The sequence below is a fragment of the Phascolarctos cinereus genome, unplaced genomic scaffold, assembly GCF_003287225.1.
Source record: "Phascolarctos cinereus isolate Bilbo 61053 unplaced genomic scaffold, phaCin_HiC Scaffold_1;HRSCAF=81, whole genome shotgun sequence".
NCBI lineage: Eukaryota > Metazoa > Chordata > Mammalia > Diprotodontia > Phascolarctidae > Phascolarctos > Phascolarctos cinereus.
The window spans coordinates 256,450,490-256,468,863 of NW_027555514.1; the positions used below are offsets into that span (position 1 = coordinate 256,450,490).

Here is an 18,374-nt window from a genome sequence, read left to right on the forward strand (position 1 = left end):
CACCTATGATGTAGGTTGGGATGTCTCCCCCTGTAGAATGAGACAATAGAGCATGGTGGATTTAAGAGAACACAGAATGTAAGGGGGGTTTTTTATGGGGGGGGGACTCTTTCACCTTTTCCTTTATCGCCCTAGTGCTTAGCATGCAGTAGGTGCTTAATAAACCTTAGTTACTTGATAGATTTTGATAACTAAGAAACCAGACTGACTCAGCAAGACAATATTACAGCTTGGTGAGTTGGTCTGGTTTGTTCTTTGTAACCATCTGGCTTCTCAGAGGATCAAAACAAGCTATTGAAGCAAAGGCATTTCTCCAGTTCCTCTCATTGCCAGATCACAGGATCACAGATCTAGAACTTGAAGTGATATGAGAGGTCCTCAGGCTCAATCTCTTCATTTTACAGATGAAGAAACTGAGGCCCCAACAGGTAAAATGATTTGCTCCTATAGTCACAAAGGAAGCAAAATGGCTGAACTGGGATAAGAATCCACATTCTTTAAAGCAATTCACCATACTCTACTGTGTCACATGGATAAGGCCCACTCTAAGAATCATAGAGTTGACAAGGGCCTTAAAGGTCACTACTTCCGATCTTTTTTCTAAATATCAATCACTTCTTTGATGACCCCAGCAAAATGTTTCTGGACTTTGTTTAAATATTTGCAGGTTTAAGGAATTTATTCCCTCACAAGTCAACCCATTCCATTTTCAGACTGCATGAATTATTAAGAAGCTTTTCCTTATATTGAGCTGAAATCGCTCTCACTCCCAGCCCTTCACCCTCACCACCAACTTCTACCTTGTGGTCCTACATCTGTCCCCTAAAATTACAATAAATCAAATCCGTCTTCCCCATGGCAGTGCTTTGGAGATGTGATACAAATAACATGTCCTTCCCAAGTCTTCTACTCTCCAGGCTATAAACAATAACACTAGTTCCTTCATCTATTCTTTTTTTTTTTTTAGGCAATTGGGGTTAAGTGACTTGCCCAGGGTCCCACAGCTAGTAAGTGTCAAATGTTTGGTCTGAAGCCGGATTTGAACTCAGGTCCTCTTGACTTCGGGGCCGGTGCTCTATCTACCTAGCTGCACCGCCCGCATCCATTCTGAAAGGAATTTTCACAGAGTTCCATATACGACTGAGAGATCGCGGCTTGTATCATCTCTCTAGGCATAACCAGCCACTGATTGCTACTTTCAATTCTCTGTCAAAGGCATGGGGAAAAATTAAAGGCAGGAGCAAATAAATTAGGTTGGAACTTGAAGGTATCCAGACACAGAGAAGGCCAAGAGAAAATAAAGGAGTAACACTGTGGAAAAAGTATTTCTGACGCAGTATCTAAATACTCAGTTTTTATTTTCAGTCCTTGGCTGGAAACCAGCTTTGCCTCTCTCTACTTCTCTCTCCTCTTTTTCCTCCACCTTATATCTCCCTTTCTCATTCTTCTTTGTCCTTTTGGTTTAAACAAAAGTTTTAAAACTAGTGACCTAAAGTGTATTGCTTTCAGACGCATTGTGGAAGGACCTAGTTCAAAATACCTGAGTAGGAGCAATCGTGTTACTGGTAAAAGTATTTCCTAGAGCACTGGATCTGAAGCCCTCCTTCACTTGTGACACATCCCACTTTCTCTCCTACTTATATTTATACATATCCAATCTCTCTTATTAGACTGTAAGGTGCTTAAAGGCAGGGATGACATAATTTTAAAAAATCTAGCATATTAGTAAAGTTAAAATGTTTGTCATTGAATTAAATATGAACAATTCAATTGCTGAAGACAAATATAAAGATTAAGAATATGCACGAATAAGCCATTTGTCTTGTGTAGGCCCAAATATATGCACCTCTTCACAGCAACTAGCATCTTCACCAACCATTAATCTAAAAAAATACCTTTTCTATTTTTATGGAAATCATTCTCTTTAAAGAGAACAGGAACATAAAAAAAAACATAGGATTGATCAAAGAATGTCATTTTATAATTATGAGACCTGTTTAACTTGTCCACTCAGAGGAAGAAGTCTGGTGGTCTGTGGAATGTCAAATATAACTGGTAGTAAACACACACACACACACACACACACACACAAAAGTTGTATGACATCACCTCCATTTTCAAAAGCAGCAAGGTCGGTTCTTGGTTCTCCATGCAATGATGCTTTTATCTCACCTTGTCTTTCAAATACATTGAACTTCGTCGGAACTGCAAGGCCATCCCCTAAAATGGCACAAAAGGGGTGGGAAGAAGGTTGACGTATCAATAGCTACATTTCTGAAGGTCAGATCACTGCAGGAACTGTGTTATAGAAATGTCACATTTATGAGGTGCTTTATGAGAAGACAACAAGATTCTGGGATATGATCTAAGACAAGTATTGTTTGCACAGTGATTTCATGAACAATAAAGTACATGACTTTTTAAAGCAGTTTCACAATTAAATCAGCAAAGAGGAAAATGAGACTCTTTTCTTATCTGATCAATTCAAAAATGAATTGGCAATTTGACATTTTAAAACTATTTCTTCTCCACTGGACATGAAATAGAAATTACTTTTGATTGTGTTTGAGTGCTTTTTTTAAAAAATATCATTTCTTTAAAGGCATTTACTAGTATTTCCTGGTTTGACACCCATTCAGAAGTATCAGATTTAGCAAAAGTTGTTACACATTATTATTGACTGCTCTTGTGGAAATGAAGTGACTGCCTCATTTTCTTATATATTTTCTTAGTAGCATTTCATTCTTTAGTAAATTCATGTTAAAATCATAGTATAAATCAACCCAAAGGGTTTTTATAATCACCTCCCCCCCCCTCCTATTCCCACCATTTTCTTCTCTTTCATGACTGAGGCAGCATGATGTAGTAGATAGAGTACCTGGTTTAGAATGAGGAGTACCTGGGTTCAAATCCCACCTCTGAATACTTATTAGCTATGTGGAGAGGTTAAGGGTTATAAATGCAGAACTGGAAGGGAGCTCCTTATAGGGAGGAGGAAGATAAAACTGAAGGAAGTCAAGTGACTTGCCCAAGGTCACACAGGTAGTATCAGAGATCACACAGGTAGTGTCAGAGGTAAGATTCAAACCCAGGTCAAACTGGCTCCAAAGCCAGTATGCTTTCCATCCTCTTACTCTGTGTGACACGGGGTAAAAGGCACCAAACCTTTTTTGTACCTCAGGCAACTCCCTAGGACTTAACTCTTAAGTCAAACACTAGGATGTGATCTCTGTTGGTAGACTGAGTTCACATATGAGGAACTCGCCTACCCTGATGGTATCATAAAGATCCTTCATGGACCCGTGTAACTGAGAGGTCACTTTGTGTACAAGGAAGATAGGTCAAAGGGAACTTTAAATGCCTCAGAACTTATACTGCAGGGGCAGCTAGGTGGTGCAGTGGATAGAGCCCCAGCCCTGGAGTCAGGAGGACCTGAGTTCAAATCCGGCCTCAGATATATGACACTTACTAGCTGTGTGACCCTGGTCAAGTCACTTGACCCTAATTGCCTAACCAAAAGGCAAAAAATAAAAATAATAATAATAAAAAAGAACTTGTATTGCACCTGCCATGGGGTGTTGAGGGTGCAGCTATCTAGTGCCAGAAGGCTAGATAGAGTATACCAAATGATACAGTTATGGCTTGATAAAGAGACAGGCAGATCGTCTGCTCTGTGGATTAACCACATGCGTGGGGGCCGACTCCCTACCCCTACCCACCTTGGCCCTGGTGGCTTTCCCTGCTGGGTCTGTTTGACACAAATCCCTGCTACTGCTGCAAAACTGGTTTTAAAACTCATCCTAGGGGCGAGAATGTGAAGTTTCGTTGAGTCCATAGACTTTCACTGTGTTTTCCTGTTTCTACCTGATATATTAGACAACTCTAACATAATCAATTCTATACACATTGAGGTTAAACATACATTTCATCTTTTCAAAAACAGAGAAGAACATTCCCATCCAGCCTCCCAACTGCAGACTCTAGTCCTGTTCATTAATTACAGAAGAAAAGGAGGAGGAATTGGAGGAGAGTGAGTCCCAGGAGTCAAAAGCCCAATCCTGACTTCAGCCACTGACCTCCTTCTGTAACTTTATACAAGTCACTGAACCTTGCTGGATTTCAATTAGCTTATCAATTCAATAAGAAAAATTTTCACCTATTTTCACCTCTGCTATTGTAAGATAAAATTTTAACAGCAAAACATCTTCAAAATCATTGTAAAATAAGGTATGTAGAAATCCTCATCTATTCCTTCTGCACACCTGGGAAGGCATAATTACATTCCACGAAAGCTTTTCTTATTAAATTTAGGACATAGGATAAAACCATTGTCCACTTTGAGTGGATTTATTTCCCATTTAAACTCTGACCTGAGATGCAGAGTAATATTTAGGTAGATAGAGGACTGGCCTTGCAGTCAGGAGAACTTGGTTTGAATTCCTGCCTCCGACACTATAGTCTGTGAAATGGTGGGTAAATCATTTAACCTTTCAGCGTCCCAAACAACTTAAGAATCTAAATATCAGCATCAGTGGAGGGAATTTCTGCTTTGGACCTCACCTGCACAAATGAAATCACAGAGCTAGCTCCAAACCAGCTAACCAAACAAACAAAAAAGACTGTCCTCGCGTGTATCTTACTAAATAAGTAATTCATGCCATTGCACTAGGTATCTCCTAAGCATCACTTTGTACTGTCATTTAATGGCTTACCTTCTTGCAATTCACTGCCATTTTCCAAGGGTTTTGCTAACTCTTTTCCACTGCTGAAGTTATGCTTTTTGCTGAAATATCTGGAGGAGTGTGAAATCGGTAGTATTCACCTAATCTCCCCATAAGGAAAATAATGGTTAGTAGAGTACTCATGCACAGAAGTAGAAAAAACCCCACACCATCACCAAAATGCTTACCAGACTTATGGCACATTTCCTTTATCACCCTTTCTTCCTCGATTTCCTCTGGAGTCCTTGTCCACAAACTAGAAGCATCTGCAGGATATATTTTTCAAAGGTAAATTGTCTCCCATATACAAAGTTTATGAGAAATTCTATTACAAATTAGAAAGAAAAAAAATCACAGCTGTTATTCTTACTGTGAGATGATTCCTTTTAATTTTTAAACTAATTTAAAATTAAAAGAAATTACTTCAGAGTAAAACAAAATCAGTGAAATTTGCATACGGAGAAATGTTCACATTTGCCATGCTGAAGGAAGAATAAAGTATGATCCAGAAGAAAGAAATTACCAATTGTATGCTTTAAGCCCAATTCTTCCCTCTCCTGCTTCCCGTTGTAGGGTGGAGGAGGGCTTTCTTTTGATCACATCCATGTCTATTCCTTTATAATACTTCATAATACTTTCTACATCCATCTATCTGGCAAACCAGCCTGCACAGTTTTTCTTTTAAAAGAGATGGGTGAGGGGCAGCTAGGTGGCACAGTGAATAGAGCTCTGGCCTTGGAGTCAGGGGGACCTGAGTTCAAATCCAGCCTCAGACACTTAACACTTGCTAGCTGTGTGACCCTGGGCAAGTCACTTTAACCCTCACCAAAAAGCATAGATAGATAGATAGATAGATAGATAGATAGATAGATAGATAGATAGATAGATAGATAGATAAAAGAAAGAGATAGGTAGGAAAAGTAGAGAATGATCCTACATATCCCTAAACATAAACACTATGGTTTCACATGTAGTTTATAAGCCAACATAGGTAGTGGTAAAGCTAGAATCCCCTCCTATAGTGATCAACTAGTTTGTACGCCCTAGTATGATCCTAACAAGAAACATTAGTTCCCCCTATGTACAATGTACGCCTCTTCTCCTTACTGCCATTTAACATAGGGAAGAATGGTGGATAAACCAATGACTGGGGGGAAGAGTTAGAAGAGAGGCTTTTGTTTATTTTTTCCTCTTGACATTTAGAAGGCTTATACAAAACTGTCTCTATGCATAAACACATAGACAGCCTTTATTATGATATTATTTAAGGGGCATTATACATGTACGCATGTATTTATATATGTTATATATGGTATATGTGTGGAACATGTACACATATAATGCCCTTTAAATATGTATATATAAATATATATTGACATATTTTATAACATATAAATAAAATTATATGTACATATATATTTTATAATATATTTTAAAATAAAATTAAACATACATGTAGATATAATTCATGTGTCTAAATATAATAAGTTATATAACCAATATTTCCTAGAGAGGTTTAATTTATCTAAAGCAGTCTCTAAAATAGGGAGGCCAAAGAGTCCAGAAATCATATATACTAGCAAACACCTGATCTTCCCAAATAGCAGTACTTGACAGCAAGGGGTAATACTGATTTAGCATATAAACTCATTTTCAAAAAACTTATATCGGGGCAGCTAGGTGGCGCAGTGGATACAGCACCAGCCCTGAAGTCAGGAGGACCTGAGTTCAAATGTGATTTTAGACCAAACACTTGACACTTCTTAGCTGTGTGATCCTGGGCAAATCACTTAACCCCAATTCTGCCCCCCCCAAAAAAAAAATTATCCAAGTGTATGGTGGAAGATTATAAAAAGTACCACCTCCAAAAATAATGAAAGTACAATGGGAAAAAAATGAGTTTGCAAAAAACTTTATATGAAACCCAACTAAATCAGATTATTACAATAACATTTAGAAATGAAATGGGAAGGAAGATAACAAACAGATAAAGCATGACACAGATCATTTCTACACAAAATTCTTTTCATTACCAGTCACAATGGAAAAAATATATTTGGACTCTAAGACTTTAGTCACTAGTGTCTTGTATTGGGAAGTAAAAGGAAGGACAGAGGGGAAAAAAAGAAGGGAAGAAACAGTTAGACAAGCCAAAGTAATGAGGAGAAATCTTTTGAAGACTAAACAATTTTGAATACATTAAGAAACTGGATTTTAAGATATCTGGAAGAAAGATATCAAATAACTAAGAAAAAATTATGAACAGAAAATTATGAAAATTAAGAAAATAATTCACAGGCACAAAAGTGATCAAAAGTCCATCAGTAACTATCAATTTATGTCTCCTTTCTCATCTTCAAAAATTCTTTGTAGAAGTGATTTGCACATCTATTGAGGGCATTCTTGAGGAAATTATGAGCTAGGGTTGTTGGCCATGGTACATATAGCACGCCTAAAATTCTTGCTACAGTCTGAGGCTGGCAGATCACTTGAGTTTGGGAGTTCTGAGCTTCAGGAAAGCTAAGTCTGAACAAATAATGATTAGCCCTTGGGAGCATAGGGCTATCTGGCCACGTAAAGAGAGTTAAACCAGCCCAGATCAGAAAAATGAAGCTGGTTAAAGCACTGGGATCAGGCCTATGAGTGTTCATTGAACTTCCAATTTGGACAAGATAGAAAGGCAGATACACACACACACACACACACACACACACACACACACACGTATGAGTGCATGTGTATGTAAATATATGTATATATTTGCATATATATCACACATCTATATACATATATACCTATACATACATGTACATGTACATATGTGTGTTTATATCCTTATATTTGTACATATATGCTAATTACATGTTATATATATATATCCACACACATATACACACACACACACACACACACACGTATATATACCTGTTTTCCTAACTTGTCTAAGCTGAAAGTATAATGGTCACTCATAGGCCTGATCTCAAGGCTGACTGGCATGGAACATTTAACCGGCTTCATTTTTCTGGCCTGGGCCAGTTAACCCTGCCTTAGATGACCTGGTGACTCTCTATTCCTAGGGGCTAATTTGTTCTGGATTTAGCTAGAACATATATACACACACACATATATATATAGTGTGCATACATATGTAAATATGTATATAAACACAAGCATATGTTTATATACACATACATATATACACATACATATGCATGTGTATATTTCTATATACACATGTGCATATATACACATACATATACATTTTACAAGAAAGGAATACACAGGCTACTACAAATTATTTCTTACAAGCCATGTCTTCACAATCACAAAACTGACTGAAAAGTATAAAGAATACTAATTCCTAGTTCTTATTTATTGATTATTTTAAAATTAAATTTTGTAGAATAAAATGTAGCCTTAAAAACTCTTCAACAATGAGGTATTTCTCATTTCTTTATGAAGATCATACCAAGATTCCTTGATAGATGAAACTACAGTGATAATTTGGTTCAATATTTCATAATTATCCATTTCAAGTAAGGGAGAAAAACCAAGAGTTCCCTGCTGACCCAAAGCTCTTTGCTTGCTATAGAGGATGCCTGGTGCAGAGTTCAAAGGAAAAGAGTGTGTTTGTCAAACCAGATGCTATGAAACCTAGGATATTACCATCTTATAAAATAAAGCATTTTATTTTAAGATAGAATAAAAATTATGAGTGACCCAAAAGGTAAGGTAGAGAAAAGGGGTGAGGAGGTGGGGAGCAGGCTTACAGCACATTAGAAACATTATATGTTTGGGGAAACGGAACAGAAAACATCCAGGAAATACATAAGAACAAAACACAATAATCATAATGAGGAATATTCCTGAACTGAAATGGATGGAATGAGAAAAAAAAAACCTAGGAGGAGGACTCAGGCACATTTTGGGCAAATTCATAGGAAGGATATATGGTCAAAAACACAGACTGAAAAAGTTTGGACTTACTGCAATCGGCACCACTGAAGAGTTACCTATATCAACGTGGGTGGGCACAGGTCCACTCAAATATTCAAACAAGCATACCTATAAGCCCTAGGAGCTGCAATCAACTAAACATTTATTGTCATCTTCTCCAGTTCCTACCCCATACACAAGAAATTTAGTAAATGCTTTCTAAAAGAATTAAAAGTCTATGGTACAGCAAAAAAAAAAAAAAAGACTGAACTGAACTTGGAGTCACAGGACCCAAGATGGAATCCTACTCTGTCACTTAACGCCTGTGTGATTTTAGGCAAGTTACTTATCTGGTCCTCAGTTTCCCCTGTATAAAATGAGGGGATTGGATGATGAATGATAAGGTCCCTTCTAGCTGTAGCTCTCTGAACCTCCCCCATCCCTTACCCCAAATTAGCATCTTTCTGCCATGCATTCCTCACCACCACTCCCACTACAATTCATTTCTTTGGGTCACAGTATTGTCACCAGAAAGCTCCACATTAAAATGCAAAAAGAGGGGAATGCACAAGAAAGGGAGGAGAGGGAGATGCCCAACCAATCATTCTTTAATGAGCTGCTACGTACAAGGTACCCTAGAAAGTGTAGAGACACAAAGAAGAGTAAGACCAGTCCTTGCATTTAAGGAGGTTACGATCCAGTAGGGAATCATGAACACACACACACACGCACACAAAGATAACCAACAGCGTACTACAACAGGTATATTGTCATTGTTATATAACTGGGGCCTGGGAATTGAATATGTGATTTCATTGGTACAGGGAAATCCCTGAATGGGGTAATTCTTTCTGCTTGAGCAGGTCCCCACTTTTGATGCAAGTTATTATAGTCTTAGAGAATTGCCTACAACACAGAGTTTAAATGATCTGCCCAGAGACACATAGCCAGAGTGTGTCAGAGACAGGCCTTCAGTGAAGACTATTCCAGGTTCCCCAGCTGGACCTCTATTCACTACAGCATACCGCCGCTCCACATAGCTAAGGTACTATTACAAACCTGAAGTACTGTTACATATCATTACCATCGTATAGTCATGCCTCACACACATAGGTGTTAAATGAACAATACTAATGTAATGGTAAGTGTTACCGCTGTAGACTGGCATTGTCATGGAAGACTTCACAGTGAAAATGGGACACTGATTGATGAGTAGGATTTAGGATTCAGAGAGGAGGCCAAGAATGTAACCACGTAGGGGAAGCACCATAAACAAAGATGAGCAGACAAGCACGTCCCTGTTTATATGCATGGTACAATGAGAAGATTTATCCCAGTCTGGCTGAAACGGAGGGTTTACCACAAAAAGCAGTAGAGATTAACTTTGGAAAGGTGGGTTTGAACCAGTTTGTGGAGAAACCTGAATGTCAGGCTTCAGAATTTGAGAATGTAAGCTCGGACAGGGACGGCTTTTATTTTTTCTTTGTATTCCCCCAGTCCTTGACATAGTGTCTGACACATACTATGTGCTTAATAAATGCTTGCAAATACTTGTTGATTAATTTATTCTGTAAGCAATGGATAGGGCAGCTAGGTGGCGCCATAGTGTACAGAGCGCCAGGCTTGGAGTTAGGAAGACTCATTTCCCTGAGTTCAAATCTGGGCTCAGACACTTACTAACTGTGTGACCCTGGGCAAGTCACCTAACCCTGTTTTCCTCAGTTTTCTCATCTGTACACATGAACTGGAGAAAGAAATTGGCAAACCACTCCAGTATCTTTGCCAAGAAAACCCCAAATGGGGTCACAAAGAGTTGGACACAACTGAACAACAAAAACAATGGGGTTCTGTCATGTATTACTTCTGGAACCCTAAGCAAGTCACGGCCTCTCTGGGCTTCATCTTCCTCATCTACATAACGAAGGGGGTGGACTAGTTGATCTAAAAGGTCGGTCACTTCTATTTTTAAATCTACAATCCTATATATAAGCTGTGAAAGTGTTTGATCAAGGAAAGGATATGGCCAATGGACAGATCGAAAAGGTAAATACTGAAGACGGAGACAGCTTCTCAGCAGACAATGCAGTGAGCTGGTCATGAGAGAAAAGGGAACTGATTTAGGTACAAAAGAATGTCCTAGTTGTTGACATTCTTTCCACAAGTGAAGAGCAGAATTGTGCCTACTGGTTAAAATGAAAATTTAAATTACTGTATGCCTTTGAACATACCTGAGAGAAAGATTTTAAAGGCACTTAGGAAAAAGTGAAATTTTTGATAAATTACTTTTTTAAATGTCCAAAGAAAAGAAAACACACTAAAACCTCATAATAATGGATTTTAGGGAATGAAGAAATCATTTTAACTTCCAATTTCCCATGCTTGAGAGAGAACACAATGTGCTTTACAACTTTATGTATAAAGGGACCACAACCACAGAGCATGGTCTAGCATACAATAGGTATTTAATAGACACATTGATTCAATTTGTTGATTTCATTTTATCTGTAGTGTAACTGAATTTATGGAATAGCAAGATGCTTCATAATGGAGTTTTGCTGCACTTGCACAATCTGCAATGGAAAATTTCATCTCCAAATTCCCATGATGGCATGTGAGACATATTAACTTTATCTGACTACCAGTAGCTTCCAGGTACATTAGAAAATAAGACAACATAAGTAGGTGGTCTTGAAAGTTAATATATCTCCCCCAATTAAATAATTTACTCTTTACTTATGAGTAGGATGACATCCTTAGACTATTAAATTAGAACAATGAATTAAGACGCTTATGAAAACTAAAGCAATTCTCTCAACAGCACTACCTTCCATCAGAAAAACAGGTATTACAAACCTACAAAACATTAAGACAAATGAATAGAGAACAGTGTAAGGGTCTTTACATACATCATAGATCTAAGGAAGATCATACTAACTGTTCTCCTTGTTGTCTTCGTCTTCCTCTTCTTCTTCCTCTTCTTCTTCAAAATTAATAGTTATGACCAGTGGAGGATGAATGGGTCTTGAAATATTCTCCTGAGGTTTCAGAGGTTCTTGACTCTGGGTAGGGGGCAGAATTCCTTCCTGGGTTTCTTTTTGTAGTGTGACATCTATTTAAAAAAAGATACAAAAGCCCAGTCTTTTTTCACAGTATCATAAAAAAGTATGGTTTGAATGCTATTTCACACCTTATTGCCCTAAATTAATTGCATGCTTTGTTAAAAAAAAGTCTCATTTCTTCCTTTTGGGGAGAACACAAGTCAAATGTCAAAAAAAAATCTATCATCTTTTTGAGGAGTAGCAAATATTAGCATTCCTGCTTTTCCTATAAAGCACTGATTATTGCCTTGACTTTTTATAGCCCTTTTCTTCTGAGGCACTCAAAGTAATATCATTTTATTCTTATGATATCCCTATGAGGCAGGTAAGTAGGGATGACAGTACTATTCTCATTATGGCAATGAGGAATTAGGATATAGTCTAAGTCAGTGGTGTCAAACTCAAATGGATCCCTGCAGGCTACATATTGACTTAGAAAAGCACAAATGAACATTGTCAAATTGTATTTTTATTTATCTTGCTAAACATTTCCAAATGACATTTTAATCTGGTTCAGGCCACACTTGGGAGTTTTGGCAGGCTGCAGGATTCAAGTTTGATGCCTCTGGTCCAATGCTGTCATAGCTGGATCTACCCAGTGAGCACATGGTGAGCCACAGAGCAAATCCTAGCAAGTCATACGTGGGGAAATCTTTCCATGTCAGCAACGTCCAGAGTTACCTATGTTTAGATATATAGCTTATAAGAACTGCCCAGCCAGGTGAGAATGAAAAAACAAAACAAAACAGTAAAACACACCAAATCTAGTCACTCTTATGCAGGGGTTCCTTAAAATGAAGATCCACAGACTCCAAGAGGCCCATGGAAAGGTATCTGGTTGGGTACTTGGTTGGGAAAAATTACATCTTTGTTTTTCATAAACCTATAACTGGAATTTAGCATTTCATTCAATTATTATTTTATTTAAAAGGGGGAAAGGAAAGGAATAAGCATTTATATAGCATCTACAATGTGCCAGATACTGTGCTAAATGCCTTACGAATACTGTCTCATTTGATTAAAAAAATTCCATCTTCTGAGAAGGGTCCATAGACTTCACCAGATAGCCATGGCACAGGAAAGATTAAGAAATTCTGCTCTAATGATCCCTTCTGTATTCAACTGGCTAGTATTTTCAGAATAAAACCTACCTAAATAATAAAGAATACAAATAGGAGGAGAAAATGATAGCATGGGTAGATCTAGCTAGGAAAATAACATAACAGAAACAATCCAAGTACACACTTTTATTTGGCATAAGAACTCAATTGAATTTCATGGGCATTTTGTAGTCAAATAATTCAATAAAATCTGATTAATCAAAACCCCTCTGATTTAAATGGTAAGTGATCTGAATTTTACCTTGCTACTAACTACTAACTACTAAAGGTTTGTTAAAACAATGTTATAAAGAAAATTGCAAGGATACTTGGCTAACCTTAAATACACAATGCTTTGGAACATCCTTACAATCGCTTGAAGTTGCATTCATTTGCATTCAAATTTCTAATATGCCAGTTACAAAGGATATTTAACCATTCATTAAAGCAAGTCAAGCAGAATTCCCACTTGCCAACTATTATTAAAATATTTGTTTTAAAATTATAATGGTATTCTCAAAAACTCTTCCATGATTTAGATCTTATACTATTCATCCTGACATCCTACCCTAGTAAGTGTGAATTAGTAAACTTTTTGTTGTGTATTTACATCTACTCAGCTGATAGAACGGTGATCTCTTCAATGGGGGTACGTCATTCACTCATACAAAGAGGAACCTATCCATGATATCTTGGCTATCATTCTATAAATTCTCCAAAGAGGATCTACCCAGCACATATACTATTTTCCTTTGGCTCTTTTATATTTCGTAGTTTCCAGTGTATCCCTCTGTCTCGTCTACCTCTTGTCTACACAACTGATTCCTCTCCTTTTAAAGCCATGTAATGTTCATGATGTATTTTATATTATTTCTTGTGTAGAGGTCACCACTGATATTATAGTACAGCCTTCTGCCTGCCATGCATTTGGTCATTGCTCTTGGGATCACCTGAAACTTTCATTCTTCAGATGTTAGGGTTCTATGATTCAGAGTCATATTGCATCACCAGGAGAAAATTAGTGTTGAAAAGATGGGTTTGTGTGTCAGGTAGCAACTCCAGATCACCAAACACAATGCAGAGTATTTACTTTAAATGGAATCTAACTTGTTCATCTCTACTATGCAATTTTGGGGCTAGTTTACTGTCTGTCTCCTGTATGTGTCATAGATAGATAGATGTGCATATATATATATATATGTATATATAAAATCTCTATCTCTATTATTTAATTGTCCATATGGACAAAATGCTTTCATCATCCTCTTGGTTTTTCTTGTGTAGATTGATTGTCCAAAAAGACATTGATTTGTCACTATTCTTTATCAAAGCTTACCCAATGGAAAAGAGTCAACAACACAAATAGCCCAAAAAAGCCCAGAAACTGCCTTTGCCAGCAAACACCTGCTGAGCAGAGAGACATGGTGTGCTGCCAAGGCTAATGATTCCTTTAAAAGCATATACTCATGTTACTGTATACCAAGCTAGTTTTATTTTATTTTATTTTGGGGGGCAATTGGGGTTAAGTGACTTGCCCAGGGTCACACAGCTAGCAAGTGTCAAGTGTTTGGTCTGACGTCACATTTGAACCCAGGTCCTCCTGACTTCAGGGCCGGTGCTCTATCCACTGCGCCACCTAGCTGCCCCCTACTGAACTACTTATAAAGTGTGTATTAATTAGAAATTGTTAGCAAAGAACACTCATAAGGAAAAACCAAGATCCAACTAATATTTCATAGGATTTCCAGGAGGACCTAAGGCCCAGAGATGCTGCGACTTGTACACAGACAATCTGTAACCAAGACAGGATTCAAACGTAGGTCCTCTGACTCCAAATCCCACACTCTTTCTACTATACATGGTACTAAACCTTTACATGAAACCAAATCAGAAATTCTATTAGAATAGCACAAGTTCTTCCCCTAAACACTCAAACCCCTCCTCCATTCCTTCACACTTTCATACCCTATGTCTTACAGCTAGATCTTGATTAGTGTGAATAATGAATTCCCTGCAGTGGTCACATGTATTCAAATTTGTGCCATTTGAAGTTATGATTATGTAAAAGATGGTAATTGGTTCCAACCCAACGGAAATATGTGGTGTGAATTCAAATAATGCAACCCCTTCAAGGGACTCATTCATTCACACTAATTCTTTCACAGAATAAATTGTCCAGTCAATCCATTCACTAAACTCCTTTTTTTGCCTTCGTTTTAAAAACAAATTTGATTGATTTTTTTGTGTTTTCTATGTCTGCAGCTCCTCTTGCATCTCCCTCCCTCCCTCTCCCACATCACAAAAAATATTTCATACTTTTCCTTTCTTAGTGAAAAGGAGACAAGATAAAATTCAAATAATGAACATCAATTTGAAGTGTTAGTTTCTGAATGGTATCAGTCCCCACTCTACATCGAACTATAAGGACATTTCTAAAACAAGCAACAAAACTTGTTTTGCAAAGTCAATGTCATCATCACCATCAAGAGAACAAATGCATGTGGCTTATTATCTGTGTGGGGCCCTGTGCTAAATGCTATACAAAACAAATTGGCAGACATTATCTCCCTGGGAGCTCACAATACATACTGATGTCACATTTTCCTGAGAAGGTCTGTGATTTGCTTCCAATTACCTCCTGTAATGAAGTGCATTTGGGTTGCACCCAAGCATGAAATTCAACAATTTGTTTTATCTCTATCATTCTATTGGGCTTTTAATAGTGCTTGGGGGCATATGATAGGCAACCAACCTGGGGCAGCAGGTTTATTAGGTAGTTGAATTGATGTACATCAAGGACTTGACATATGTTGAGTTACCTATGTTGATTTCTAGTTATGTTGTTCCCATAAGTCCCCAAACACCAACTATCTTTGTGTTTTAAGGAACTGGTTGGGAACACGCTTGTCTCTGATGAATTTCTACAAGTAGGCGATTGTTTCCAAAACCTTTATTTTTCCATCGCCAGCACAGCTTCACACTGCTGTGTGCAATTTGGGTTTGTCAGCTATGCTTTATAGAGCTCTTGGTGTTAGAAGTTTCATCCTTCTTATATGACTAGATTGTCACATCAGCCACAGATGACTGCAGTGGGAGGTACTCCTTTCTCTGCCTTGTCAATTTTTAAAACAAATCCTCTTTCTACTACATAGATTTTGCGCCCATGGTACCCTAAAAGAAATGTTTGAAGCTATGGAATCTTGTCTCCAAAGATATTCCCCATATATACAATTGGTTGGGGTGCAAATTTAAAACTAATTGGTTTTTTGTTAGTTTGTTTTTAAGACTACCTTTTGCTTGTACCTTTCAGGTAATTATAACCTGAAAAGCGTTATGCTTAATCAAACCAAGTGGAAGTAGAATCTAGTTCTTCCCTTCAGGCTCAGAAAAGCATAGCAATTCATTAAGTTAAATATTGTTTCAGAAAACCTTCCTCTCTGTCCATAGACATCCCCCACGGAATGGGTTGTCTATTCATCACAACAGGTCAGCTGGATAGATGTCAGAGGGAATGGTGTCCCAAAGCACTATTTCTCCCACAGGATTTCTAGAACTCTCATTATGAAATCTATAAAATGAACAAATTCTCCCCACTTTGGGATGAATAAGTAATTTGGGGATTTAATAAGTAATGGATTTTTAAAAAGAAATGCTGAATGGGTCTTTTAAAGCACTTCAACTCAGGATGATAACATCTTCTGAAGTGATGCCCCAGGCAAACTATATAAAAGATGATATACTATTTATGATCATATGCTTAAGAGATTTGTAGCTGAGAGGGACCTTCAAGATTTCATCTAGTCCAATTACCTCAATATGCAGATGAGGAAACTGAGACCCAGAGAGTTAAAGTAAACTTAGCCAACCTCACACAGGTAAATAAGTGGAAGGGGTAGGATTCAACCTAGGTTTCTAGCTTTAAATAGCTTTCTTTCCATCTGCACGTCCCAACCCCCAGTTAAAAGTGGGACTATTGATTGAAGAGGGCAGGTGAAGAGATGAACTGATAGATGTGTTTTACACAATCCAACCTCTGTGCCTTAATTGCTCCCAAAATTAATACCACTTCATTGCTGGTCAGTGTCATAGTCCAGACTGTACTGTATTAAGTATACTTATTAAGCAGCTATTATGTATATGGCACTCTATTAGGCAGAATGGTGAATAGGTCATGATTCTTACCCTCCAGGAATTTATAATCTAGTAATCTATGCATTTGAAAGAATGCTTGAGAAATTCTGAAGGCCTCTGGTAGAACCGGCTGTCACTGACTAAATTTACTCTCTCTTCAAGGTATCAGTGCTCTAATAACCACCAATCCAGAGTCCTTTTTCAACCCTCTAGTCTTCCTCTGTGGTATCTGATCCTGTTGACCACCTCCTGATCTCATTCTTCAAATACTTTGCTCCCTTGGTTTTCACAACTCTGATTTCTTCTGGCTCTTTCTCCTTTTCTCTAACTCCTAGGCCTCTATAAAAGCTCATCTTCCCTTTTTGGTGCTTTAGTGTCTTCAGCCTGTGGCTTCATCTCTTTTCCTATTTTCCCTTAATCATTTTGTGGCTGTTGTTTTTGGAGGCAATCAGGGTTAAGTGACTCGCCCAGTTACAACAGCTAGTAAGTCCTCCTGACTTCAGGGCCAGTGTTCTATCCACTGTACCATCTAGCTGTTCTCTAAATTTATCTCCCACTTTTTCCTCACATGTATTTTGTATGTTCTATAATCACTATTCTTGAACACATACTGACGTTTTCTCTGTCTCTTTTGCTCATTATGTTCTTTTCACCTTCAAATTTCATATTCATTCTTCAAGATCAAGCCCAAATACTACCTCCTTCATGATGTCCCCTTTCAAACTGATGATATGATTTCTCCTTTCTCTGAATCCCTGCACTTGTTTGCATATCTCTTTAATGGCACTTGTACCTTCTAATTTATGTTAGTTGCACATTTTAATACAACATCATAACTTTCCTGAGAATAATCCCTGTTTCTTAGTTATCTTTATATTTCCATAAAGCCTAGCACAGTGTTCTGATGTTTGATAAATATTTGTTGAACTAAAATGCAAGCAGATGTGATATCTCAGTTGATTATAATCAGTTACTGTTTACCCTTTGTGATTTGTGAGTAATCATTAATATTCACAATTAATAATAACAATAGCTTTTTAATAACATTTTAAAGTTTCAAAGTGTTGTGTGTTATTTCATTTGATATTTGGGAGTTAGCTTAAATGCCAGAGTTAAAATAGACCTTAGAGTTCATCTATCCTTACTCCATCTTATAGATGAAAACCATGGGGCCTTAGAGCTAGAAGCAACCTTTATAGGCAATAATGTGCTGGACAGCTCCTACAGGTCCTTGAGACCCACCCTCAGGGTTTAATTTGTTTGGTTAATTGCCTAGACTTAGGAAAGTGATAAGAAAATGCTTTGAAGAGTAAGTTTGTAAACATTTACCAGCATACCCCTAACACCCTGGTCTAATCCTTCATTTTTACAGAAAAAGAATTTGAGAC

General features: G+C 37.6%; 1 protein-coding gene across 1 annotated transcript in view; it reads right to left on the reverse strand.

The window, feature by feature from the left end:
• The window catches only part of CUNH12orf50 (chromosome unknown C12orf50 homolog), a 36,492-nt gene that overhangs the window by 15,532 nt on the left and 2,586 nt on the right, over positions 1 to 18,374 (reverse strand). Inside the window, 5 exon segments of the mRNA XM_078146526.1 lie at positions 2,110 to 2,220; positions 4,713 to 4,754; positions 4,757 to 4,822; positions 4,910 to 4,987; positions 11,593 to 11,766. Of these exon segments, the coding sequence (XP_078002652.1) occupies positions 2,110 to 2,220; positions 4,713 to 4,754; positions 4,757 to 4,822; positions 4,910 to 4,987; positions 11,593 to 11,766 (471 nt within the window).